Below are 26,868 nucleotides of genomic sequence, written 5' to 3'. Positions count from 1 at the left end.
CTCACGGGCGCACTCCTTGCGCGTGGGTCTCCCCCACGCGGGGGACACCCTTGCGTGGCACTGCACTCCTTGCGCACATCAGCCCTGCGCATGGCCAGCTCCACACGGGTCAAGGAGGCCCGGGGTTTGAACCGCGGACCTCCCATATGGTAGACAGACGCCCTAACCACTGGGCCAAAGTCCGTTTCCCTGATCTTCTCTTTCTATTTCTCCTTTTGTCTTCTCTTCATTTTCTTTTCTAGATTCACTGGGATTCGATCCTGGGGACCTTACTTGTGCTACCTTAGTTCCTGGCTTCTGTTGCATCTCGCCCTGACTCTCCCCTTCGTCTCTGTTTTTGTTATGTCATCTTCTTGCTGTGTGGCTCTCCACGCAGACACACTGGCAATCTGCGTGGGCATGCCTTTTTTTTTTTTTTTTTTTTTTTTTACCAGTAGGCCCTGGGTTTCAAACCTGGGTCCTCCCATATGATAGGTGGAAGCCCAATCACTTAAGCCATCTCCACTTCCCAATTACTGCTGTTTTATATGTTTATGTGTGTACATTTGATTAGTTGATACTGTAGCGCACATGATAACATTTAAGAATTAAAAAAGAGAATGGTGCAAGTAAACCTCTTCTAAGAACTTTGTTTCCTCACCACCCTGTTTATCTTCCCTGAGGCCTCTGTGATTGGCAGATCCTCTTGCATTCCTACGGAGGTGTTCCATTAGGTTCAGAGCCAGTGCTCTGAGCATGTGGTGCTCCCAGATTCCCGTCATCCTCATCTCGTCAGTGAGGGCAGCATCATGGCGAGGTGAGTCACGCCAGTGGCCAATTGCTCCCCACTGCTCAAGGTCTCTTCTGGGGAGCCTGGGCTTGAGGGTGCTGCATTCCTGAGCCAGTCCTCCTGGAGACCAGCTCACTTTGGGGCCATGAGGACTCCCCCAGCCAGTGCTGCCTCCACTGCATGGCTGGCAGCTTCTTCCTCCACTGTGGCTGGTCCTCTGCCTCCCTGCTGGGTATTTGCCCATCGGTTTTCATTATTCTGCTCTGCTGTGTGCTGGAGACCTCTCATTACTGCTCGGGATTCTGCAGTTTTTCTCGTAATGGCTCAATTTGAAGTATTTTCTAATTTATGGTATTTCTCTTTTCACCTGTGAATTATTTAGAAGTATTCATCAATGTCCAAACATAGATTTCTTGAGTTACTGTTACTCGTATTGACTTTTCATTTAATGCTGTTATATAGTCAGAGATGGCCATCTCTGTTTCACTAGTTCTAGTACATGGTTAGGTTTTTCTAAATGTTCATTTGTGTTTGAAAATAGTTTTCTCTGGTTTAGGTGCAGGGCTATATGCATGCCCATTAGATCAAACTTCAGTGTGTTCTTAGATCCTTCTGCATCCTTAGTAATTTTTTATGTGCTTAATCCACTAATTTCTGAGTGAGATGAATTGAAATCATCTACTGAGTGTATATTTGTCATTTTTTTTCCTTATAAATGTTTCCATTATTGGTTTACATGTTTTAAGGCTGCATTGGATGAATACAAGGTTAAAATTATCAAGTTCAAATGCATCATTGTTCTTTTATTACACTGAAATCATTTGATGTAGCCGCTTTCTCCTGAAGAGCGTCTTGTTTGGTGTAGCTATATGAGCGTCCTTCCTTTCTTCTGTCTTTCTCTCTTTTCTTCCTCCTGTCTTTTTTTTTTCTTTCCACATTCTTTTCTTTTTGACCTCCTTGTGGCTTTGTGTTTGAGTGTTCTCATGTAGTCAGCATGGAGGTAGACTCTATTTGGTATAGTTTGAGAGTCTGCTTTTAATGGTAACAGTAATCCCCAAATACTTGCCGTGATTGTTGATATTTTTGCTACAACGCAGGTCAGAAATCAGATCTTGCCATTACCCAGAAGCCCCTCCCCGTCGTCCCTGTCCCTGACGAAATTGACCATTCTCTTGCTTTTGATGGTAACCCTTGCCTGCTTTTATTTATTAGTTTTAACACTCTAGCCATCTCTATTCCTAAATACTATAGTTTTCCAATTTTTTTAAAACTTCATAAAAATAAAATCATGCAGTATGTACAATTTTGTGTCTGGTTTATTTCGGTCAGCATTATGTTTGAGACGGTAAGTGCTGTAGTTTCTACCTCTCGTTGCTTAGAACACTCCCCCGTGAGCACACGTTTAGTTGCTTGCCGCTTTGCTCTTCTGTGAAAAGCTGCTGCTGTGGACAGCCTTGCACTGGTCTCTTGGAGCACATGCTCATAGACTCACGGGTTCCTAATGTGGGAAAGAAACTGTTGAGTCAATTAACTGATTATAGCCTGACATCAGCAGCATGTTTTTAAAATGAAAAAATGACTTTTTCCAAAACAAAAGCAGAAATAGCCTAGTGATTAGAGAGTCAGTGTTTTACTTTTTTTTTGCAACTCTCCTTAATGTCCAACTTAATGAGTGACAGCTGAATTCTCGTAGCTGCTGCTTTGTTCAGTCTGTTGTGAGAGATTGTTTTGGTTGAAGTATATGGAAAAAATATTTTAATAGCTTTTTCAGATAACCATGGATATTCTTTGACACTGCACCAAACCATGACAAGCGGTGGTTTCTGAATGGTAAGTTGCAGGGTAGACGTCTCCTGCCCCGCCAAATTAAAAGCACTCTGAAGGGTTCACTCGCCTGTCCGTGCATGTAATGCCCCGTGTTGATCGTTTGTAAAAAATACTGTTTACCGAGTTAGGCATTTCCTTTTCCTGTTTATACCTTTCCTTGTTCAGTGGATGAGAGGTTGTCACCACTGGTCTCATTGGGAAGGTTTTTAATTAAGCATTGAGATGCTTAAAACTCACAGTGTGATGGACACAAGTTCTCCAAAGTTCGAGTTTTTGCTTAAGAGCTTACCTTTTTTTTTTTTTTTTTGAGGTACTGGTGGTTGGGGAATGAACCCAGGACTTCAAATGTCGGAAGCCAGCACTCAACCACTGAGCCACATCAGCTTCCCTGAGTTGGTTTTTCATTTGTTTTTCCTGTTGTTCGTTTTTGTTTTTCAGGAGGCACCAGAAATCAAACCCAGGATCTACCATGTGGGAGGCAGGTTAACTGCTTGAGCCACATTCAAGTCTGAATAACCATAGTTTGTCAGTCAGTCCTTCTTTCAAGTAAAAGTATTGTTTAATGGGAGAAGTGACTTGTTTGGTGCTCAGTTCACAAGCACTTTTCCTCAAGGCACCTGTCATCCTTGGTTTGTGGCAGAAATGCTTTACACGTACTTCCTGCTCTGCCACACAGTGTTAGGAAGATGTAGGCTCCAGGGCTGAGATCTCATGCAAGGCAAACTTTTTACTGCATCTAAGGTGTTCTTAAGTAAAACCAGCTTCTTGCTTCTTTTAAACTGTGAGTGCGCAGCTGAGAAGAATAGAATGACTGCTGGTACAGTTGGCACTGCTGTCTTGAGTCATGGTAAGAGGCTGGCAGATTTAATCACAGTTGCTTTTGGCACCATCAGGGCAAATGTCAACCCAGTGAAAAACACAAATGACATCTGGGTGTCATTATGAAAATAGTTTGGGCTAGTGGACCTGCTGAAAGGCTCTTAGGGACTCCCAAGTGGTCCAGGAGCACACTTTGAGAACTGCCATTTGCTGAGTTGTCTTTTTCCTTTTGACTTGACTTGAGGTTTCTTTATAGATTCCGAATATGAGCCCTTTCTTGTTATATGCTTTACGAATATTGTCTGCCCCTTTTTTGCTTCCCTTTGCACTATGTTTATGGTGTCTTTTAACAAGCACAGGTTCATTTTTAACTTAGTCAGATTTCTCAGTTTTTTCCCCGTAATTCTTAGTGCTTTTTTTTTTTTTTTAAGGAGTTACTGGGGCTCGAACCTGGGGCCTCGTATATGGGAAGCAGGTGCTCAGCTGCTCAAACTACATCCACTCTCCATTTAGTCCTTTTTTTAGTCCTGTTTATTAATAAGCCATTTACTGTCATGAGGTCATGAATATACTTTCTAATATGTATTATTTTCTATCAGCACTGCCAATTAAAAATATGATGAAAATCACATAGGTGATTTCAAATGTTCTGTTAGCCACATATCAGAATCTGTAAAGAAAAAGGTGAGGGAAGCGGATGTGGTTCAAGTGATTGGGCTTCCGCCTACCACATGGGAGGTCCCAGGTTTGGTTCCTGGTGCCTCCTGGAGAAGGCGAGCTGGTGCAGCGGGCAGGCCCAATGAGCTGATGCAACAAAAGAGACACAGAGGAAAGACAATGAGAGCCACAACAAACCAGGGAGCTGAGGTTGTTCAGATGATTGAGTGCCTCTCTTCCACATGGGGGGTCCCAGGTTCAGTTCCCGATGCCTCCTAAAGAGAAGACGAGCAGACACAGAGAGCACACAGCAAATGGACAGAGAGAGCAGACAGCGACCACAAACAACGAGGTGGGGGAGATAAATAAAATCTTTAAAAAAGAAAAAAAGAAAAAGGTGAAATTATAATATTTTTGCTTCATTAGATTCAAGATATTATCATTTCAGCATGTAAATATAAAATACTGAGTTATTTTACATTCTTGTTTTCATACTGAATATATGAAATGCCGTGCATACTTGACCCTTACAGCACAACTCAGTTTGGCTATTCTGCAAGGGAGCAGTGTGGGTTTGTCCCCTTGATGTTGGGCCTTTCCTACTTAGACCTACAGCCTACCCGGAACTGAAGACCTTCTGTGGCATGAAGTCAGGGCCGGGCGCCATTGAGTTCCACCTGGTTGTTTAGTTCCCTGGAAGCACCTCCTGAGAGGACTGGTCCGTGATCCCTGGCCCACTGTTCAGTGACCCCTTTGTTGTAAATCGAGTAGATGTGTGTATGTGGAAGTCTGTTTCTGGACTCTTGATTCTATCCCATTGGTTTTTTTGTCTTTTCTTGTGCCAACAGCATGTTGTATTACTTGCTGTAGTTTTATAATAAATCTTATATCCAGAAAGGAACTTCTTTTACCTTTTCCTCTTTAGGGGCATCTTGGCTCTTTTTGGGTCTTTGCATTTCTGCATACATTGAAAATGCTCCTGTTGATTCAATTTCCACAAAAACCCCTGCTGAGGTTTGAGGTCTGACTGCATTGCCTCTACATTCAGCAGAAGAATTAGCCTCTTTCTTACACCCAGAAGTGCCGAGTTGTTCTCTATGGATCAGTGTTTTTTTCATGTTACAATAGGACACCTTTTTAAAAAGATCTGTCCCTTGGTATTTGAAAACTGTTGTTGCTGTTTAAGTGGTGTCTTTTACATTTTTACTTTTCCAACTTCATTGGTAAGGAGATGAAATTTTCATTTTCAGTTGTTAATTGGACAGCACAGGGCTCAGGGCCCCTACCAGACTATAAGTCAAACAGGACTTGGACCTTACTTTTCTCAATATCATGGAATCCCAAATTTTATTCAAGAATTGCAGCTTCGATTTTCAGTCCATTTGCGTGTTGTTTCCTTCGCAGAGCTGGGTAGTCCCCTAGCAGCCACTGAAAGATCATACAGATGACTCTTCACCTTACAATGCTGGCTACTGGCACGTTTGCCCAGGGACAGTTGGTAGAGTGAGAAGCAAAAAGTGTTGAGGAGGCAATTCTAGAGATCACTTGACAATTAAGGGATGCAGGTGACTGAGAAACATGCATAGAGAAGTAGAAAGAAAGGACGAGAGCATCAGAGCCAAAACTGAAGCAAGGACACATTTGGAAGGACTGGGTCTGGGATTGGATTTCCCCCTCTTTACAAGATAATAACAAGCCAGCCTGTTATAAAAGACACGTGACTCCTGGGTCAGAGACATGGGACTTGATTACTCATGGTGACAGCATGAGCATTAGCTTGTCATGCCAGACGCATGGCAGTGACATGGAGGGGCCACATGCATCCTATGTCACAGCTCAGGAGCACTGAACGTGGGGGATCCACTCCTTTGTCTCAGGATATGAGCCGTGTAAACAACCCTGAGAAGTAGCCTGAGTAACAGAACGGGCCTTGCAGCCATGGCACCCAGCAGATATGGAGGAACACAAAGGACCTGGGCAGGACTGCTTTCCAGCCGGCATTTAAAAACGCACGTCAGCCGAGAAGAGAGGCCATGTGCTGGTATGGCCACTGGGGATTGCTTTTGTCCTTTGCCTGGATCTCCATCACTGGAAGGGTGGGAGCAGAAGCCAAACTAAACTATGAGGGCTCATTTAGTGGCAGGTGGCTGAGAAAGTCAGTGTAATTTGCTGGTTTTTAAGGCATTTAACTGTGAGGGCTGAAGAGGACAGAACAAGAAGGGGATGGTAAAGCTTGGAAATGTTTAAATACTGAAGAAAAGAACTGGGAGTTGGGAAGATTTCCCCCACTGAATTTTATTTTTGATGTAATGTTTGATATATGTTGTAGGTCTAATGTAAAATGCAAAACTATATATATGTACACACACACACACACACTCACTCTCCTCTCAAGAAGAAATGGAAGACCTTTCATCTATCCATTAAAAAAAATCACTCCACATGGCTGAGAAGGGGAGTGGGGAGGGGAGGGAGGAATGGGCAGCTCCGGAGCATTTGCATTTGACTGAGCTTGAGCCAAGGCGGAAGGAAAAGTCTCAGCGTGCCTGAGAGTTGTGCATTCATCACTTCAATAATTAGTAGAGCATTTTCATCATTCCAATAATAGTAATAATAAAAGACAAACCAACAAAGAAGGCTTTATCCTTAATAATCATCTCTTAATCCCTATATGCGTCCCTTGACATACATAGCTGCTATTCTCTTTCTGTTTCTCTGATTTATTTGTATTTTTTTGTATGTAGCTGGAAACTAAATAACACCTTTTGTCTAGTTTCTTTCACTTAGTATATTTCCTTTTTTTAACACTACAGTCCATATGTTGTTTTAGTTGTATTTTTGCTTGATCTTAACATCTTGTAGCATAAATGTACATTTGTTCAGTTTCAAAGAAAAACAGGCTTCTCTATGAACTATTACCCATACCCATATTTCCCCTAAGGTTTCACTGTGCTGTATAGCCAGCCCCATGTTACATTTTTCTGCATCTATTAAGGTGGTCCTGTGGATTTTGGATTTAGTTGCTAAATTATGATGATTTTGAACTAGGATGAACCTTGTGCTCCTGTGGCAATCCACGCTTGACAGTGAGGACTCTTTGCATTTGCTGAGGACTGTTGCATCTGGGCCTGGATGTTAGTCTATGAATCTCTTGTCTGTAATGTCTTGGTCTGATTTGAGTGTCAGGGTAATACTTGCTTTTTAAAAGGAGTTGGGAAGTATTGCTTCCTGTAATTTTCTGGAATAGTTTGGGTAGAATTGATATTATTTTGACCTTAAATGTTTGGTAAAATTCACCAGTGAAGCATTCTGGGCCAGAGTTGTCTTAATAGAAAGGTTTTGAACTCTGAACTCAATTTTTCTGATAGACTATTTTTTTGTGTGTGAGCTTTGTTAGTTTTTGTCTTTAAATGAATTGTTCTCTTTCATCTCTGTCATCAAATATATTGGAATAAAGTTGTTGGTAATATTCTTTCATTATCTTTTTAATTTCCTGTGGATCTGAAGTGATGCCATATATGTCATAAACCCTGCTGTACATTTTTTTAAAAATTTATTCAAACTTTATTTCAAATTAAAAAAAATAAAATAATTGACAAATGGTAGCTCACAAGTTTTGGAAGCATTACTCCAGAAAAGTTCTATCCAGGCACTTTTATCTCATCTAATCCCCAAAAACAAATTCATTTGTTACTCCAGTGTGCAGAAAGATATGTGGATAAATACCCATCAGTTAAACGACATGATCAAGGTCTCCCTGTTACAAAGAAAATGAAGAAGAGGGAAAAAAAGCCTAATCATAATTATATCTCACAAATCTTAACCCCATATTCTTTTTTTTTACCTTTAACATTAAATGTAGTACCTCCTTTGCTTTTACTACAAAAACATTACATTATAATATTGGTAAGTATAGTGTGTACTTTCCCCATGTATCGTCATATCTTAACACCTTGTAGTAGAACGTTCCTGTATTTATATTATTAACCACAGTCCTCATCTACCAACAGAATCACTTGTGACACATTCCCTGTGTAATCCTCCACCTGTCCTCCAACTAACATTAACCTCCCTAGACTACTCATTTCAGCCACAGTCACATCCATAAATCATGTTTTTTACAATCATTACAATGTGCTACCATCAACTTCATCCATTATCACATATTTACATTTGTCCTTATTAAACATGTATACATCCAGCATCAGCTCCCCCATCTCAACCCACATTCTGTCTCCCACCAACCTACATTCCATAGTCCTCCATAAGTCTACTCATTTTCTTTAGTTCCTGTGAGTGAGACCAGATAATATTCATCCTTTTGAGTCTGGCGTATTTCACTCAACATAATGTCCTCAAGGTTCCTCCATGTTATCATGTGCTTCCCCAGTTGGTTTCTTCTTATAGCCGAATAGTATTCTATCACGTGTATATACCACATTGTTTATCCATTCATCAGTTGATGAACACTTAGGTCGTTTCTTTCTGCTAGCAATTGTGAATAATGCTGCTATGAACATGGGTATGCAAATATCTATTTGCATCCTTCCTTTCAGTTCTTCTGAAAATATTCCTAATAGCAGGAATGACAGATCATATTGCAATTCTATATTTAGCTTCCTGAGGAATCTCCAAATCGTCTTCCACAGACGATTATACTCCCACCAATACTGAAGGAGTGTTCCAATTTCTCTACATCTTCTCTAGCACTTATAATATTCTGTGTGTGCTTTTTTTTTTTTTAATAGTGACCATTCTGTATGGTGTGAAATGGTATCTCACTGCAGTTTCGGTCTGCATTTCTGTAATAGGTAATGCTGTTGAGCATCTTTTTTGTGCATCTTTTGTCCATTTGTATTTCCTCTTTGGAAAAATGTCTTTATTTGCCCATTTTTATAATTGGGTTGTCATTTTGCTGTGAAATTGTGTGATCTCTTTATATAATGTGGAAAACAAATCTTTGTCAGATATGTGGTTTCCGAAGATTTTTTTTCATTGAGTTGACTGCCTTTTCACCTTCTTAACAAAATCATTTGAAATACAAAAGTGTTTAATTTTTTTTTTAAAGATTTACTTTTTATTTATTTTTCTCCCCTTACCCCCTCCCCCAGTTGTCTGCTGTATTCATTCGGTGTGTGTTCTTCTTTGACCACTTCTATCCTTATCAGTGGCACCGGGAATCTGCGTTTCTTTTTGTTGCGTCATCTTGCTGTGTCAGCTCTCCGTGTGTGTGGTGCCATTCTTGGGCAGGCTGCACTTTCTTTTGCACTGGGTGGCTTTCCTTACAGGGCGCACTCCTTGGCGCTTGGGGCTCCCCTACACGGAGGACACCCCTGTGTGGCAGGGCACTCTTTGCGCGCATCAGCACTGCGCATGGGCCAGCTCCACACGGGTCAAGGAGGCCCGGGATTTGAACGGCGGACCTCCCATGTGGTAGGCAGACACCCTATCCATTGGGCCAAGTCCACTTCCCTGTTTAATTTTGAGGCAGTCCCATTTATCTGGGGTTTTTTTTTCCTTGTGTTGCTCACGCTTTGGGTGTTAAGGTCCAAGAAACCACCACCTAGCACAAGATCTTGAAGCTATTTCCCTACATTTTCTTATAGGAATTTTATGGTTGTACCTTTTTTATTTAGGTCCTTGATCCATTTTGAGTTAATTTTTGTATAAGGTATGAGATAAGGGTCCTCTTTCTTTCAAATGTGGATATCCAGTTTTCCCAGCACCGTTTGTTGAATAGGCTGTTCTGCCCTACCTGAATGGGCTTGACAGCCTGGTCAAAAATCATTTAACCATAGATGTGAGGGTCTATTTCCAAACTCTCAAGTCTATTCCATAGGTCAATCTATCTATCTTTATGCCAATACCATGCTGTTTTACCACCGTAGCTAAGTAATATGCTTTAAAGTTAGGAAGTTCTTATATTTTAAGATATTTTTAGCTGTTTGGGTTCCTTTACCCTTTCAGATATATTTGGTAGTTGGCATTTCCAATTCTACACGGAAGGGTGTTGGGATTTTTATCGGGATTGCATTAAATCTGTAGATCAGTTCGAGTTGAATTGGCATCTTAATGATATTTAGTCTTGAACCCATGAACACGAAATATCCTTCCATTTATTTGGATCAACATTGGTTTCTTTTAGCAGTGTTTTATAGTTTTCTGAATATAGGTCCTTTATGTCCTTGGTTAAATTTATTCCCACATATTTGATTCTTTTAGTCTCTATTATAAATGGAATTTTTTCTGACTTCCTCCTCAGATTGTTCATTAGAGGAAATACAGAAACACTTGATCCTACCCCCCACCCAAATGACTCCCTCATCTCTCTGCTCATTGTCTGCTGGTCTTTAGGAGGCACTGAGAACTGAATCTGGGACCTCCCACGTGGGATGTGGGCACACAGCGGTGAGCCACATCCACTCCCCCACTATTGATTTTTTTGTATTAATCTTGTATCTCGCCACTTCACTCAGATTGTTAGTTCTAGTAGTTTTTTGGTAGAGTTTTTTGGATTTTCTAGTTATAGGATCAGCGAAGAGTGACAGTTTTACATTTTCTTTTCTTATTTGGTGCCTTTTATTTCTTTTTTCTTGCCTAATTGCTCTAGCTAGAACGTCTAGCACAATATTGGATAACTGGTGACAGTGGGCATCCTTGTCTTGTTCCCAGTCTCAGCTGGAAAGCTTTCAGCCATTTACCATAAGTACAGTGTTAGCTGTTTTTCATATATGCACTTTATCATATTGATAACGTTTCCATTTCTATCTTTCAGAGTGCTTTTATCATGGAAGGATGCTGCATTTTGTCACATGCATTTTCTGTATCAATTGAGATGATCATGTGATTTTTCTTTTTCAGTTTATCAATGCAGTGTATTACATTGATTGATTTTCTTATGTTGAACCACCTTGCATACATGGTATAAATCCCACTTGATTATCAAGTATAATGTTCTTTTTGTATTGCTTTTAACAAACCAATTTTTGGGAAGCGGATGTGGCTCAAGTGATAAGGCCTCTGCCTACCATATGGGAGGACCTGGGTTTGATCCCTGGGGCCTCCTGGTGAAAAAGAAGAGAAAGCGTGCCCACATGGCAAGCCAGTGCCTGTGTGGTGAGCTGAGTGCCTATGCAGTGAGCCAAGTGCCCATGTGGGAACCAGTGCCATGTGTCCAGCCAGTACTCTTGTGGTGAGAACAGTCCCTGTGTGGTGAGCCAGTGCCCGTGTGGCAAGCCAGTGCCTGTGCAGTGAGCCGAGTACCTGTGTGGTAAGCCAGTGCCCAGGCAAGTGTGCAGCAAGATGATGATGCAACAAAAGAGAGACGAAGGAGAGAGTCAAGGTGAAGTACAGCAGAAACCAGGAACTGAGGTGGTACAATTGACAGGGAACCTCTCTCCACATCAGAGGTCCCCAGGATTAAATCCCAGTGAATCCTAGAGAGGAAAGACAAGATGAGAAGGCAAAAAGAGAAAGAGATACAGAAAATCACAAAGCGAGTAGACACAGCAAAATAGCAGGGCAGGGCCAGGGAAGAAAAAAAAATATATATATAATGAATTTTTTAAAAAAGATTATTTTAAAAAATCAATTTTATTCTTATTAATATAGCATAAATCCATTCTAAGAGTACAATCAGTGGCATTCAGTATAATCACATAGTTGTACATTCATCACCCCAGTCATTGCCAGAGCACTTTCATTATTCCAATAATAATAAACAAAAAACAAAAATTTTAACCTCTCAGTCTCTCTGTGCCTCACCTGCCATACATAGCTTCTAATCTTTTTCCTTCTCTCTAATATTATATATTTTGTTTTTTAAAAACAGTCCTATATATGCAGTTACCCCATATTCATGTTTTATGTGGTTTTACTAAATTATACCATCCATGTCACAGTTTTTAGCTTTCTTTCTAATAATATAAATGACCTTAGGCTCTCCCTTTCAAACACCACCATATGGTTTAACCATTTCTTCATTTCCAATGATTTACAAACCTTTTTACCAATTCTGTACAGGTTAACTCTCAGCTTTCCATTCTCTGTGCACCTTAAATTTTCTGGTGCCCTATATATTTTAATTATTAACTCCATGGGTTTACAGTTTTTTAATGTGTTTTTGAATTCTCCCCAATTAAAAGACTGATAGATTGGATAAAAAACATGAGCCATCAATATACTTTCTATAAGAGACTCACCATAGATGCAAAGACAGGTTGAAAGTGAAATGGAATAAGATATTCCATGCAAACAGTAACCCAGAAAGAGCTGGAATAGTGATACTAAAATCAGATAAAATAGATTTTAAATGCAGAACTGTTATGAGATGAAGAAGGTTATTATATATTGTGAAGGGGCAGTTCACCAAGAAGAAATGACAATCATAAATATTTACTCCCAAAACGTGAGACATAAAGTGGCAAAACTGAAGGGAGAAATAGACAGTACTCATTGGAGACAGTAACACTCCACTCTCAGCATTAGATAGAACATCTGGACAGAGGATAAATAAGGAGACTGAGAGCTTGAATAATATGATAAATGAACAAGAACTGACACTTTTTAGAGCATTAAACCCCCAAACAGCAGGATACACATTCTTCGCAAGTGCTCATGGACCCTTTTCCAGGATAGACCATACTGGGATATGTCAGATACAGATGAAAGCAGAATTAAATGGAGAATAAAAAACAAGAATCAGAATGAAAAGTCATTTCTTTGAGAAGATGCAAATAAAATCAGCAATGAGAAGGGGGAACATTACCACTGACCTAGCAGAAATAAAAGAGATCAAAAGTGGATACTACGAACAACTGTATGCCAGCAAGTTAAACAACACTGATGAAATGGTTGTCCATTTCATCGTGTGCTAGAAACACACGAAGAAACCACACTGGCTGTAGAAGAAATGGAAGACGTCAATAAACCAATCATAAATAAAGAAATTGAAGCAGTCATCACAATCTCCCCAAAAGGAAATGTCCAGGACCAGATGGCTTCACAGTTGAATTCTACCAATCATTTAAAGAAAATTTAATACTAATCTTGCTCACACTCTTTCAAAAAATTGAACAGGAAGGAAGGTTACCAGACTGATTCTGTGAGGCCAGTATCATCCTAATCCCAAAGCCAAATAAAGATATTACCCAAAAAAATTACAGACCATTTCTCTAATGAATATAATTGCAGAAATCCTCCACAAAATACTTGCTAAATGAATAGCTATACATTTTTATTATATATTTTTTGCATTATTTTTAAAAAAGAAATCTTAAATGAGCAGAAGCATCTGCTCTTTACCTGTACCTTTCTTATGCCTGATGGTCTTGCCTCCCTCCTTTAGACCCTCGTCCTCATCTGGTGCCACTGCCTCCTGCTCAGAGCTGCCTTTAGCGTTTCCTGTAGGCACGGAAGCTTCTGTGTGTCTGAAAGCTTTTGTTTCTCTTTCATTTTTTAACAGCTACTGTGTTAAGTATAGACTTCTAGGTTGCTGGTCAGTTCTTTTTGTGAGTTGTCATCTGTAGCATGGCACTCTATGTCTGAATAGGTCTTTTTCCTGTACCTGCTTTGAGATTTTTCATTTTATCACTGGTTTTCAGCCATTTGATTGTGATGTGTCTCGGTATCATTTTCTTTGTGTTTCTTGTGCTTCCTATTTTAAAAGAGCTTCTTCCATAGTCAGTTATCATCCAGTTTAGAGATTTTTGTCTGTTTCTTCATCTAGTCTCCTTTACCTTCTGGAATGCCATCATGTGCATTCGGGCATCCTGATTTTGCTGTACACGTGCTTTGTTTGTTTTTCAGTCTTGTTTCTCTCTGCTCTTCATTTTGGATGATTTTCCCCCCAGTCTTCGAGTGATTTGATAAGCTGTTGTGTCTCATCTGCTCTTAATTCTATGTAGTGTATTTTCCTTTTCAGATATTTCATTTTCCATCTAATCTTCAGGTTCTTTCCTTATTGTGCTTGTTTTCTTCTACTTTCTGGAACTTACTTATAATCACAGTTTTCAGATTCTTGCCTGTTAGTTGCATCGTCTCTGTAATTTGGGGGTCAGTTTTTATTGATTGGTTTTCCTCCTGGTTGTGCATCATGTTTTTCTTGCTTCTTTGCTTTTGCTAATGGTTACTGGACATTGTGAAATTATGTGGTTGGGCATTGGGTTTTGTTGCGTTCTTTTAACTTATTTTATATTTGGGGCAAAACACAAGGACTGAGATTAAATCTGCATGAGAGGAGAACCAAAAGGTTTAACATACAGTAATCATTCTTTCTTTTAAAGGCTTTATTGCTTGACACCTGGGAAATGTTACTTTGAAGTTTCTTGATTGCTGCTCAGACATGCAACAGGCGCTTACTGTGTCTCTATGCCAGGCACCAGTGCTGCAGGTGGTGGGAAAGGAGCAACACACTAGTTTGTGATATAATAGAGTTTAATCAGGATGGTTAAGGTAGGTGCATCAGCCAGGGCCTGGAAGAGAGGAAACCTTACTAGTAACTGGAAAAGGGAAATTTTAATATAAAGAATATTAGCTAGTAACAGGAATTACGTCAATACATGGAACAAACTCTGAAGAATGCCCTCATCGCAGACCTAGGGTCAGCCTCTACCTGGGGCTTCGGGCAAGTGCTGGATGGAGGGACAGCCTTGAATGAGGGCCCCACCTCAGTAGAGGTGCAGATTAGCTAAAGAGGGTGTGGCCACGGCTTATGGGGTGGTCAAGGGGGGTTGCCGAGGTGCTCAGGCCAGGCTGGCAGCAAGAAGCTGCCCACTGGTTGGCTGCAAAACTCATGAGGAGTGGACACCACCTCATGCTACCCCCACCACTGACACTGAGCTGCCTGCCTGCCCAGTAGAAGCAAGAAGAGGAAAGCTCAGGGCCAGGACAAGACTGTCCTCTGCAGTGTCCCTCCGGCGCCCTCTACTGACAAAGCCAAGTATTGTGCCAGCTGGCAAAGGAGAAACATTTACAGGGCAAGGGGGAGGATTCAGAGCTGAGATTACTGGCCCAGCCAGTAATCTGGAAAGATCCAGAGTAGACGATTTTTCTGCTGAGGCCTGCCTGCTGGGGGAAGCCCACCCTTCAGATGTAGAGAAGGTGAGCACTGGCAAAGGGAGCCATGCAGTGGCACAGAAGCTGACATTTGTCACGGAAAACCTTGGAGGCTGTGGTCACAGGTGATATGGAGGAGAACAGAAGAGAAGCTAGCTGATGGCATGCATACTTTAACCACCACTCTGGCTGCTACTTGGAGAATGGATTGTCGGTGCACAAAGGTGGAGATGAGGGAGCAGTTAGAGCCATTGGTCTCTGCAAGCAAGAGATGATGGGGGCTTAGACAGGGCTGGGACTGTGGAGAGACAAGTGGATGGATTGTGGACCTCCTTAGGAGTGTGAGGATAGGCTTGCTGTAGGATTTGACCGGAGTGGGGGAGAAGGGGTAGCTCGTGTTTTAAAGTGAGCTGACCTGTTGGGTACTATTGGGAACAACTTCATTCTTCTCCCACTGCTCCAAACCTGCCTTGTCTGACCACCTGTCCCTGCCTCTGATGACAGTAAGTCAGACCTCGTGGCGTTTTCCATCATTTTGGTATTAAAATTGTCTTGTTTTTAGGTATTCAAGTCTAATCTGCAGAGAAACCTGTCTCCCTCTCAGCTTTAGTAAATTGTTGGGGATTGAATCATGAACCCCGCAAAAGTCATGTTCAGATCCACCCTCTCGTCCTGTGAGTGGGAATCCGTTTGTCAGTAGAACCTTTCATGATCTTATTAATTAAGGTGCCCAAACTGAATGAGGGCTGGCCTTGATCCAATAATGCCAATGTCCTTTTAGCAAAGGAAATTGGACCCAGGAAGAGAAACCATAGAGAACAACTAGAAAATGGAAGTCCACAGAATCCAGAAGAGAAAGGAGACGCTACTGTGTGCATTGCCGTGTGAAAGACCAAGGATCCCCAAAGATTGCCGGCCATCCAGAAGATACCGACCCTGGGAGGAAGCAGGCCTTCTCTTAGCCACTGAAACAGTGAGCCAGTAAATTCCTATGGAGAAGCCAACCTGTTGTGTGGTATTTGTTTTAGTAGCTGGGAAATGAAAGACAGTTTTTGGTACTGGAAAGTTGGGGTACTGCTATGACAAATACCTAAAAATGTGGAAATATCTTTGAACTGGGTCATGGGTAGAGGCTGGAAGAATTGTGAGGTGCTTGAAAGAAAAAGACTAGATTGCTTTGAAGAGATGTAGGTAGAAATAGGGATGCTAAAGTACCTCTGTGACCTAAGAAAGAAATGATGAACGTGTTATTAGAAACTGCAGGAAAGGCGATCCTTGTTATAAAGTAGCAGAGAACTTGGGTTCTTATGTTGGATTGAAAGTGGAACTTGAAAGTGATGAGCGTGGATATTTAGCTAAGATTTCCAAACTAAGTGTGGAAGTTGCAGCCTGGTTTCTCCTTGCTGCTCACAGTGAAATGAGAGAGGAAAGGGATAAGCTGAGAACTGAACTCTTAAGAACCGAAAAACCAGAAATTGATGATTTGGAAACTTCTGAGCCTATCCAGATAGGGTGCTCTGAGACAAGGGTCGGAGCAGCTCTATAAGGGACCTCGCTGAACTTCCGGAAAGTGCATCCCCAGAGAACAGGGTTCCATGTGAGGGTTTAACGGACATTGCTTTGCTAAGGAGGATCTGGCTGAACGTGGATTCAGTTGCCCATTTCAGTGAAGTCAGGACTGGAAATGTAGTTACCTAGGAAGGCTCTGTGGAAAGTTCTCTTGTCTGTTGGCTTGGACCCACTTAAACCACACACAGAGCCAAAATGGTTTTTGTAAAATTTGTATGAATAGAGCCACTGCCAACCTGGACTGAAAGGGACAGAGAAAGGACAAACTAAAGAAGAAGGATGTCAGGGGCCGAACTTTAGAGGCAACATCTGGACCAGAAAGGCTTCCTCATGTAAGAAAGCGGGCCCACCCACGTGTGTGGCAAGGGTGGGCCCTCAGCTTGGAGGGGGCTGACCATCTGCCCTGGCGCTTGGAGGGATGGGCGTTGTACCCTGACGTCCAGGGAGAGTGCCGCCACCCCAGTGCTTGTAGACGGTGGGCCTGTGCCTCGGAGTTCAAGGAGAGTCTGGTCACCACTCTGATGATCAGAGAGGGTGGGGCCTGCACTCCAGTGTTGGGGAGAGCACAGCCACACACAGGGGCTTGGAAGGGTGTGGCTGCTGCGCCCTCAGGCCCCGAGGACAGAGCATCCATCTGCAGATATGACGCTCAGGCCTGGCAATCTATGGAGTTTGCCCTGCTGGGTTTGGGCTTCTCTGGGATCCGTGTTCCTTATTTTTCTTCCACTCTTCCCACTGTGGAATAGGAATGTTTATCCTGTGCCTGTTCCTCCATTGCATTTTGGAAACAGGTAACTTGCTTTCTAGGTTCCACTGGTCCATCTAATGGAAAAATTTTTACCCTAGGGTGGAACACACCCATACTGATTCTGATGACACTTTTTACATAACATTGTTCTAAAGTGGCTTCAGGCTTCCGAGATGCACATGTCTTTCTAGGATCCAGAGGTTGGATTGTGGGGGATTGAAGTTTCCCCAACAAAAGGCATGTTCAGGTCCCACTCCTGGTCCTGCGGGTGTGAACCCATCTGTAAATAAGGACCATTGACGGTGCTCTTAGTAAAGGTGCCCCCCTGAATGGGGGCGGGCCTGAATCCAACAGGCTGGAGGCCTCATAAGCAGAAGAAAGTGGACCCCAAATGAGAAGCCACAGGGAATAGCCAGCAGCTGGAGATCAGCAGAACCCAGAAGAGAAAGAAAACGTCTCCATGTGCATGGCCATGTCACTGAAAAGCTAGGGAACCCCAGAGATTGCGGGTGAGCCGGAAGCTGCCCACCCTGGGAGGAAGCAAGCCTCAGAAACCTTGAGCCACTGAAGTCCTGTTGTGATCCCACCCATCATGCAGTGTTTGCTTTAGCATCTAGGAAACACAAACAAGTGATGTTGGGAATTGCCAAGGCAGAGCGGCTAGGGGTGGGGAGGGGGTGTACCCCACGTTTATGCCTGACCGGCGCCAGGATAGGGAAGGGGATTGGAGGAGGGATTGGAGGTCTAGGGCTTTGCCAGGCTGACCGTGGCTCTCTGGCTGACAAGGTCCCGGCCACACGAGGCTCAGTAGTCACTGGCTCTTGCTCATGTTGGGCCCTTTTTTGAGTTCTTCTGAGACCACAGTAAGAACTTGGCATTGGGCCCCTCCGGTGGAGTACTCTATATGACCTCTCCCCACTCCCCCCACCCCCCGAGCTCCGACCCTTTGGAAATTACGGGGTCCTGTTGCCCAACAGGAACTGTGTGGGTGGGCTTCTTTCACAGCCTCTCAAGCCCCTCACACTGGACCTCTCCCTTGATGGCAGAGGTGTGACTTGCCCCCCTCTGCGCCCTCTCCCCCTTTTCCATTGGAGTGGCTCTAGTTAGCCTTCCACCTGCAAAGTCAGATGTCGTGTCTGTGTGCCTACACTCCAGGGGAAAGGCCACAATCCCTGGAAGAGTCCCCTTGGCCTTTGTCCAGCAAGAGACCTAGTGGTGCTGCAGGCACCTGGCTGCAGGCACCGGCAGGAGGCTAGGGTCCCTCTGAGTGGTGTATCTTGAAGGCTTTTTCACATGGCTTGTGGGGAGAGGAGGTGAGACAGAGCAGTTCTCTTTACTTCTATGAATACCCTTCCAGAAACTTCCTCTGTGACATTCTGGCCTTTCTTAGGCTTTTGGGGTGGTGAGTGGAAAGCTCTTGCCCCCTCAGTGAGCTTTGAGGGGTGCACGTGGTACCTTTTTCAGCTTGGGGGAGCTGTCCACTGTCTTCAGCCCTAAGAGTGAGCCCAGGCTCCTGGACATCCGTGCACTGCCCAGGTGCCATGGAAGATCGCCTCTGGCTTCGGGTCATAGCAGCTAGTTGGAGGAAGGAGAAAGCATTTTAGGGTGAAGGGAGCTGAGATTGCTTTGTGTTCTCTGGGTGATTGTTGGTGAAGTCTTGGTTGATTTTTAGGTATTGTTGGGCACTGGCGGAAGGCGAGTGATCCTTTCCCCTGCAGGCCGTAGAACTGAGCTGGAGGGCCCTCAAGCCTCCACTCCTCAGAGGTGGCAGAGCAAGGGGCACAACCCCGTAGGACAGAGTGGCCTCTGCTCCCTGCCCCTACCACTTTACACTGAGCTCTAGAATGGTTTTGCTGGCCGTGAGGTTTCTACCAAGTGCTTTTGGACAGACGGACACCTGTGGGAGAGTGTCACCTTGCAGAGGCCCTCTGGCGCGGCCATCACACATGCCGTGCCAACGAGGGCCATGGAAGGAGAGTTCCTCTTTAGTTAAAGGTTGAAAGAAAGGCAGTGAACATCCCCAGATGGTTATGATGTACACTGTCGGATCAAAAATAATTGTTTCCAAACAAATTTTTTGGCATTGGAGAGAAAAAATTTTCCTATTAATGTCAGTTAAAATTTTCTTTTCAGTGTCAGGGATGTTTTGTTTTGTTTTTTTTCTCTAGCAAGTCAATTTAATACATATTAATAAACCGTACAGTTCATCCAAAGTGTACAGTCAGTGGTTTTCGGCATAATCACATAGTTGTGCCTTCAATCAGTATCTATCTAGGTTTTTTAATTTTTCTAAAAGTCATTTTTCTGGGCAGTTTGTAAAAATCAATGCCATGAACATTTGACCCTAACTGGTCTGTAATAATCTCTTTTCCCAGCAGGGTCAGGACTTTCTGCTGCACTCCCCTCTTGGCGGGTCACAGCCAGAGGCAGGAGGAAGTGGGAGACTTGCTATCGGGCCTCAAACACTGTCCTCCGCGGGCCTCAGCAGTTCCACGGCTTCCGACGTGACCTGTACGTGTGAGGCCTGCAATGAGCGTAGGTACGTGGCATGTGCACCTGCGGGGGTGTGGCCTGGCTTTTGCTCCCTCAGTGCATGAGGAGATGCCTTACTGTCACCTGGGGGGTGATACAGGTTCAAGAGAGGTCAAAACGAATTCATGTTTGAGCCATAACAGGACCCTGGGCTACTTTGATAGGTAGCAGCCAGCGTGTGAGCCTCTCCTCAGCAGAAGACAGCAGCCAGTGTTGTGAGCGCTCCGGCCGGTGGGGCAGTGCTCCTGCCATGAGAACTGGCACTGGAAAGCTGGTCCTCAGAAAGGGAGCAGAGACAGGCGTAAATTCTTGGAGCCCAAGAGCAGTGTATGTCAATCTTTCCTTACTGGAACTTGGAGGAGAGAGACGGCTTCTTAAGGGAAGTGATGGGGGAAGGCCAGTACCTGAATGAGGCAGAGGGAGTCCAGGCTCCAGGGCTCGCTGGTCAGGCTGCGCACCCACGCTGGGGGAGGAAACTGCAGGGCCCGACGGGGACCAACGGGTCCCGCGCTCAGTGGAGAGCAGGCAGCTTGACAGCAGCCCCGTTTTGAAAGTGGTCATGGATGTTTGTGTGCTGTGAGATGTGGCTGGAATCTGGTGGAGAGGACACCTGGCGGACAGGGGCCCCTGGGGCCAGCGTGGGGAGGCCACCCATCCTCAGTGTGCTGTGGGAGACGGGGGTGCCAGCTTCCAGGAGCAGGAGGGTGGAGGAGAGTCAGGCAGACGTGGGGTTGAGGGGAACATTCGTGAGTAAATGGCAGGAATCGGGCAGAAGGGAACAGCGTGGTGGGGCAGGACACACTGGCCCCTGCTCCTGGCCTCCTGCTGAGGGGCAGGCTTCGCAGGAAATCTTCCTCCCCTCTGGGCATCTGTTGAGTGAAGAAACAGAACAGTGGTGTTCATTGTCTAATCCTAACTCTTCTTGTGTTTTTTACAGAGAAATTTCAGCGGAGACAGACCGAGAATCTCAGCAGCTACAGAATTACTGGTCAGAAGTACGCTACATGGTCCGCTGTGTCTACCGGCAGGCTGGGACCCCACTGGCCGATGACCAAGACCAGGCTCTTGTCCCTGACAAGGAGGGGATGAAGGAGCTCGTGGACAGGTTGGTGCGGCCCCTCCTTGGCGTGGGAGCCCCACACGCCCTGCCCCTGCCCCACCGCCCTCGAGAGTCTTGCTGCTAGCCTCCCCTCCTCAACCCGGAACAGGAGCTCGCCCCTCTTTCTCTGTGCTTCGTGCCTTTCAGGGTCTTCAGCAGACATGTGGGTGGAGCGAGCCTTCTGGGTAAAAAGTTTCCAGTTCTTCTAACTCTGATGAAATGCTTACTGCCCATAGAACTGAATTTAATGTTTGTATCACTTCTTCATGGAGAGCCTGGCAGTCGCACCTTGCTGTTCTGGGGCTTACTGCGCTGAGTGCGTTCGTAAGCCACTGGGAGTCATCAAGCCAAGTAGGGGGACAGGAAGCAGCCCAGTCAGAGGTGGTGAGAGGACTGGGGTCCACCCTGCTGAGAGAAATGAGGAGGGGGTGTCCAGTCTGTGAGCTTGAGTCTCCCTGCATCATTCCCCGCATCATCCATGGCTTTCCTTTAGCAACGAAATGCCTGCCAGTTCAGGGGACGCTTGTTAGAGAAGTCACTGAAATTACGACTGTTCTGCAGCCCACTCTGGGGGTCCCCTTGGTCCCCAGAAGCTTCACTTGCCCCACTGCTGGCTTTCTTGGCTCTAGGCTCTCACACCCCAGGTGGTGTGGGGAGTTAAACGTGGAGCATGTGGCAACGTCAGATCTTCTCTCTTGACCCCACGTGGTGCCCAGAGGTGAAAGGCTCCTTTATAGAAAACTCAGGCCTGCTTGATTATTTGATGACGCATCTTGCTGGTGCACTGGCTGGCCTGGCCCATGGCCGGCAGGAGGCTGGATTTGGGCTGTCGTGTCAGTGGTCCTGAGCCTCTGTGGAGGCTCCTCGGGAGGGCGTAAGGAAATCACAGGGACTGCAGGGCCAGTGTTCACTGTGGATCACCCAGGTCTCGAGGACTTGTGGCCTAGTGCAGGGATCCGCGTTCACTTGCCCCTCTGTTTCTCAGCTTCCAAATTTTATTTTACATATTTTCTTTATGGCTCTTGTGGGATAATTTAAAAATGGGGTCAGCTTTCTCTAAGGTTTCCTCCGATTACAGCCCATGCGGGAATACTGAGTACCTAGAAAGCAGAAGCAGCCATCACAGCCCAGCTGTCACCTCTGCTGCTTCGTTGCTTTTTCATGTTGACGTATTAGCGTTCAAAAACAATTGTTTTCAGTTTGTTCGGTGTAGCTTGGTGGTTAAAATTGCACGTTGTGGAGCTCGTTGCTGAGCTGTGAGTGTCTGGTCTAGCTGGGACCTTGACCAGCCTTACCCACCCTCTTCTGAACCACGGGACGAGCCATTGCCTGCTGGGTGAGGAGTGGATGAGGCAGTGCCTGTGCACGGCAGCACTGGCACAGCGTGAGCCCTCGGGAGGTGTGATTTTCCTGGGTGTTGGCTTGTGGTTTTGGGGACACTCCCGAAGCTCTCTGTGCCCAGGCTCCCCTCCCAGTTGTCTGGGGTTATGAGGTAATTGCAGAGGAAGGCTCCGAGTGCAGCTTCGTTAAAGATACCAGGGAAAAAGCAGTTCTGGTGGTGGGGACAGGGTCTGCCCTCCCACCTCTGTGACTGGGGGCAGTGGTGAGTCCTGCCTGTCCTTGTCGTGCAGGCTCTGTGAGAGGGACCCCTACCAGCTGTACCAGCGGCTGGAGCAGCAGGCCAGGGAGTACGTGCTGGAGATGAAGGTGCGGCTCCTCCGACAGCTGTCGGCTGCCTCCAGGGTGAAGGCTCCTGCAGCTCTCCAGGGCCCCCCTCAAGCGCACCAGTTCATTTCCCTTCTTCTGGAGGAGTATGGCGCCCTCTGCCAGGCAGCACGCACAATCAGCTCCTTCCTTGGCACTCTGGTAAGAGAAGACTTCTCTTCTTTTTCAAATGCCTTTTGTTGACAGGTGTATTAAAGAGAAGCAGTGTGTGGTGGGACCACGTCTTGGGGGCCTGCTCTGCTGTTCTCATGCATTGTTATGGGCCCCCACCCCCAGAGGCCAGGCTCCAGCTGGAGAGGGAGAGAGCCGCCACTTGATTCGATGCTTTTGTTCCCTGCTTCCTCTCTCTTTTGACCTCTAAACTTATCTCTGGGCTCTGCCGCTGGATAAATGTGCCAAGTGGATTGACATCCAATTGGTACATCGGGTACATAGGCTCACAGAGCAAGGCATAGGAACTGGAGGAAATGAGGAGCTGCGTGTGGGCACATGTGCATGCTCATGCGCTGATAGACAAAAGGATTTTTCTCCAACCAAAGAAATCGTTTTTTTTTTTCCTAATTATCAATGGGAAAATCTGTTCTGGTGTTTTCGTAGAGGCTTGTAAAACGATAAGAGCTTCAAGCCGGTAGAGGGCACTATATTCACAGGCAGAGAGCCCCTCTCCCTGGGCTCTCCATTCATTCATTCATTCAGTTCATTCATTCCTTCAGTGATCCATTGCATGGTCAAGGATGTGCCTCGAAAGTCCAGTGAGGCGTCATTCCTGCCTTCAGGGTTCTCAGGATCCTGGCCACAGTGGGTTCAAAGGGATATGCCATTTCACGCTTCCTTGACTCCTGTAGGATTACCCATTTTCTAATAGGCAAGAGGTGTTTTACTAGTATTTACATTTTATTAAACGATACTTGATAGGGCCACTTTGTGACATTTTTAAAACTACATTTTAAAAAATATATAGTCATCTGTGCTTCCTAGTATTTTAAGCTTTAGTGGATTTTATATGATTCTAAAGAAGTTAATGGACCCTCTTGCTAGAAAAATTTACGTATGTACCATCTTGTAAGTAATTTCAGGGAGTTTGCTGGCTTTCTCAAGAATACCTATAGTAGACCATTGCCACTCCTGAAAGCAGCTTCCCAAAACTTTGAGGAAGCATCCATAGTAAGTAAAGGTACCATGCGGTCCCCTCAGGGTTCTGCAGACCAGGATTTGAGATCCTGCATTGTAGAGGCCTATAAAATGTTAAAAGCCTTGGACTGGATGGCATTTCTGACCAGGAATCCAAGCAGAATAGACTGGGCTCTCAGTGGACTTTTTCTAGCTTATGAAATAAGAGAAATAACTTGTGATGTATATTAAACAACAACAAAAAAAAAGACACTTCATTACTTACAAAGAAAAGTCCTGAATATAGTTCTGGCCATGATCGGAACATCTCATTTTCCTCTGTAGCTCTATAGAGGTGTTCCTTTTCCTTAGTAACATCAGGTAACTTGAGAATAGTCCAGAAGTTGAAGTTTTCGTAGGCCATCACTGACAGGGCTTTGCTGCTTACCCACAAGGCAGCGTCTATGCGCCCTAGGCTTTGCTGCTGCTTGCTTCGATGCACCCGGCAAAGTCACGTAACTTGCTTAAGTGAGATCTAGTTTTCCTTCTCTTTAAAGGTGATGTACTGGAACAGTGGCTTTCAAGACTGACTGGTGAACAGAACCTTTTGGGGAACTTTAAAGAAACAAATTTCCACGTTCTAGTCCCCGAAGGCAGACTAAGGATCTCTGGGAGGATTGCAGGATCTGAATGTGTAAAACCCCTCTAGTGGTTCTAGAATCTTCCCCAGGCACCTGTGGTCTGAATGTGCCATGCGAACTGTGCCAGCTGATGCTCTGCTAGCTTTTAGGCTTGCTGCTGATGGTGCTCTGCATTTCACCAACCCTGCAGAACCAGCTGAAGGTTTTGGGGCACGGCTCTGCACGTCCACACAGCTTGTCTAAACATGTGCCTTTCTAAAAAAGGCACTCGTGAGTTTACTGTACGTTGCTGATGGGGTCAAATAGGCCATAAAAGGGTCACGTTTTTTCCTATCTATTTGTTGGTAGTAGACTTCAGTTAATGTCTCTGGTCATCTGGGAAGTGCCTCAACAGGCTGTCCTAATTGTGAAATCTGGATTTCTATCCACAGGCCAAAAGAATCTTAAACATCCTGTTAATTCTCAAAGTCTCCTGTAGGACTTGATTCTAAACTCCTTCTTCCAACCACCCACCGTAAACCTTTTTACAGCAGAATTTGCTGGAAGTCAGAATTGTTTGGATGGGAAAGCCTAAGCTTAGGTGTTGGTGAGCCTTTTCTCTTCTGCCTCTAGCACGGGCAGCATGTGCTGTCCTCACATAGTTCTCACCCTCCTAAAAGCTGTGGCAGAACATCTCTTGCAGACCCCACCCATAGCGTGATCAGGTCAACTCACCTGGTCTGTTTGTCCTTCCTGCCCTGTAAATGGGGGCACAGCAGTACCAAGGTCCCACAGTTGTCTGGGGCTTTAATGAGTGTGTTTAAAGCACCAAGAACAGTGGCTGGTCCATGGCAAGTGCTCACACAGCAGCATGTGTTGTATAAGTAACTTGCACGTTGATTTCAGGCTGTGAAATGAGTTGGGCTCTGATGTCTCCTGCTTGCCTCACCTGGAGAGTGTAATTATTCAGAAAAAGTACTAAAGATCTTCATAAATCTATCTTCACCAAATTACTCTCAGTGTGAGTCCAGAAAGCCAATGCCGTGTGAGGCTCCCCAGTCCTCGAAGGTGTGCCAGGCTGGAGGGCTGGGCTCCAGGTGCCCGTGGTGGAATCCCTAATTCTGCCAAGGATGTCCAGGCAAGACCAGACAGGCCACTGCTCTCCTGCAGCATAGCTCTGGGCCCTCCTTCAGCTGGCCAAGGCTGGCCCGTCTGCTGCCTTAGCATCTGCGTGGACACCAGCAGTTGAGCTGGAATCACCATTTGTGCTCTGTCTCCTTGTGGGCACTGGGAGAAAAATGCTGCTGCCATATCACTCTTCGTCTTCCCTGAGCCTGGCCCAGTGATCTTCTGTGGCCTGGCCTTTGATACTTCATCTCTAGCCACGTGATTATTCCAACATCCGTTACACACACATCCGTTACTCATTCAGACCTGGGGACCAAGTGTATTAGTTGTCAGGCCAGGGTTGTTTGCCCCTCTCCGCGTTCTTGTGCTGAGTGACGGCTCTGAGAGATGCTTGGTGTGAAACAGGAGTGAAGAAATTCAGACCTTGGGGTGCTGGTGTTTAGGTAAAAAGAAAAGAAAAGAGCAAACACTGGTAGTGTTGACAAAATCGAGGGTTTGCGGTTGTCTGGAGGTGTCATGGATCCATCACTGTGTCCTCCCACCCATCATTTCCAGCCAGTGGCGGCAGCAGCATCTTGTAGATGTAGGTTTTCAAGAACAGAATCAGCGTTCTCAGGTGATGAGACCTTGCAGGTAGTTCCTCTCCAGATGTGATCATCTCAGCTCAGTTTGGCTAAATTATCAACATGAACAGACCACTAAGTCTAATCACTGTGAGTAATCCACGTCAGATGAAACAAAATAAGTGTAATGATACGCAGTCTCCAGAGTTGTCACTTTTTGAGGTGAGAAACATACCTGAGGAGGTAACATGATCCTAGCAGAAACAGTGTACCTGCAGCTTACAAGTGGAAGTGTGGTTCACAGTGGAGGACTGTGCAAGATACAGCAGAGGTCCAAATTTTAGCCAGGAGGGTGAGGCCACCAACCCAGCTGCCCTGATGAGGGGCTCTGCTGCACGACCTGGGCGGCAGTGTGCGATTGCAGGTGTGGTCACCTTGCTGGACTGAAGCAAGCGAGTAGCCTGCCTACTGATAAAATGAGTATTTTTAGTGGAGGAGTTCTTTGTACTATTAGAATGGGAGTGTTCTCACTATAGAAAAGAAGATTATTTTCATTTGGCAGCAAAGGATTTATACACATTGGGAAGTATTTGAAATGGGGGTCTTTCATTATACTGTAAAAGCATGACTTTTAGAAGTGATCATCA

At 44.9% G+C, this 26,868-nt stretch overlaps 1 protein-coding gene across 9 annotated transcripts in view; it reads left to right on the top strand.

The window, feature by feature from the left end:
• The window catches only part of FAM193A (family with sequence similarity 193 member A), a 227,574-nt gene that overhangs the window by 123,074 nt on the left and 77,632 nt on the right, over positions 1-26,868 (top strand). For 4 of the 9 annotated variants that reach the window (XM_058301388.2, XM_071217533.1, XM_071217532.1 and 1 more), the window contains 3 exons: positions 19,820-19,983; positions 20,914-21,081; positions 22,707-22,941. In XM_058301388.2, the coding sequence (XP_058157371.1) occupies positions 19,820-19,983; positions 20,914-21,081; positions 22,707-22,941 (567 nt within the window). Of the gene's footprint in view, positions 1-3,176; positions 4,425-19,819; positions 19,984-20,913; positions 21,082-22,706; positions 22,942-26,868 lie in introns of those variants that run through there. The other 5 variants (XM_058301418.1, XM_058301395.1, XM_071217535.1 and 2 more) reach the window with 4 other exon arrangements.

Source organism: Dasypus novemcinctus, chromosome 1 (genome assembly GCF_030445035.2).
Source record: "Dasypus novemcinctus isolate mDasNov1 chromosome 1, mDasNov1.1.hap2, whole genome shotgun sequence".
Classification (NCBI taxonomy): Eukaryota; Metazoa; Chordata; class Mammalia; order Cingulata; family Dasypodidae; genus Dasypus; species Dasypus novemcinctus.
The sequence above is the reverse complement of the archived record's forward strand: the minus strand, read 5'-3'. Positions and strand labels throughout refer to the sequence as shown.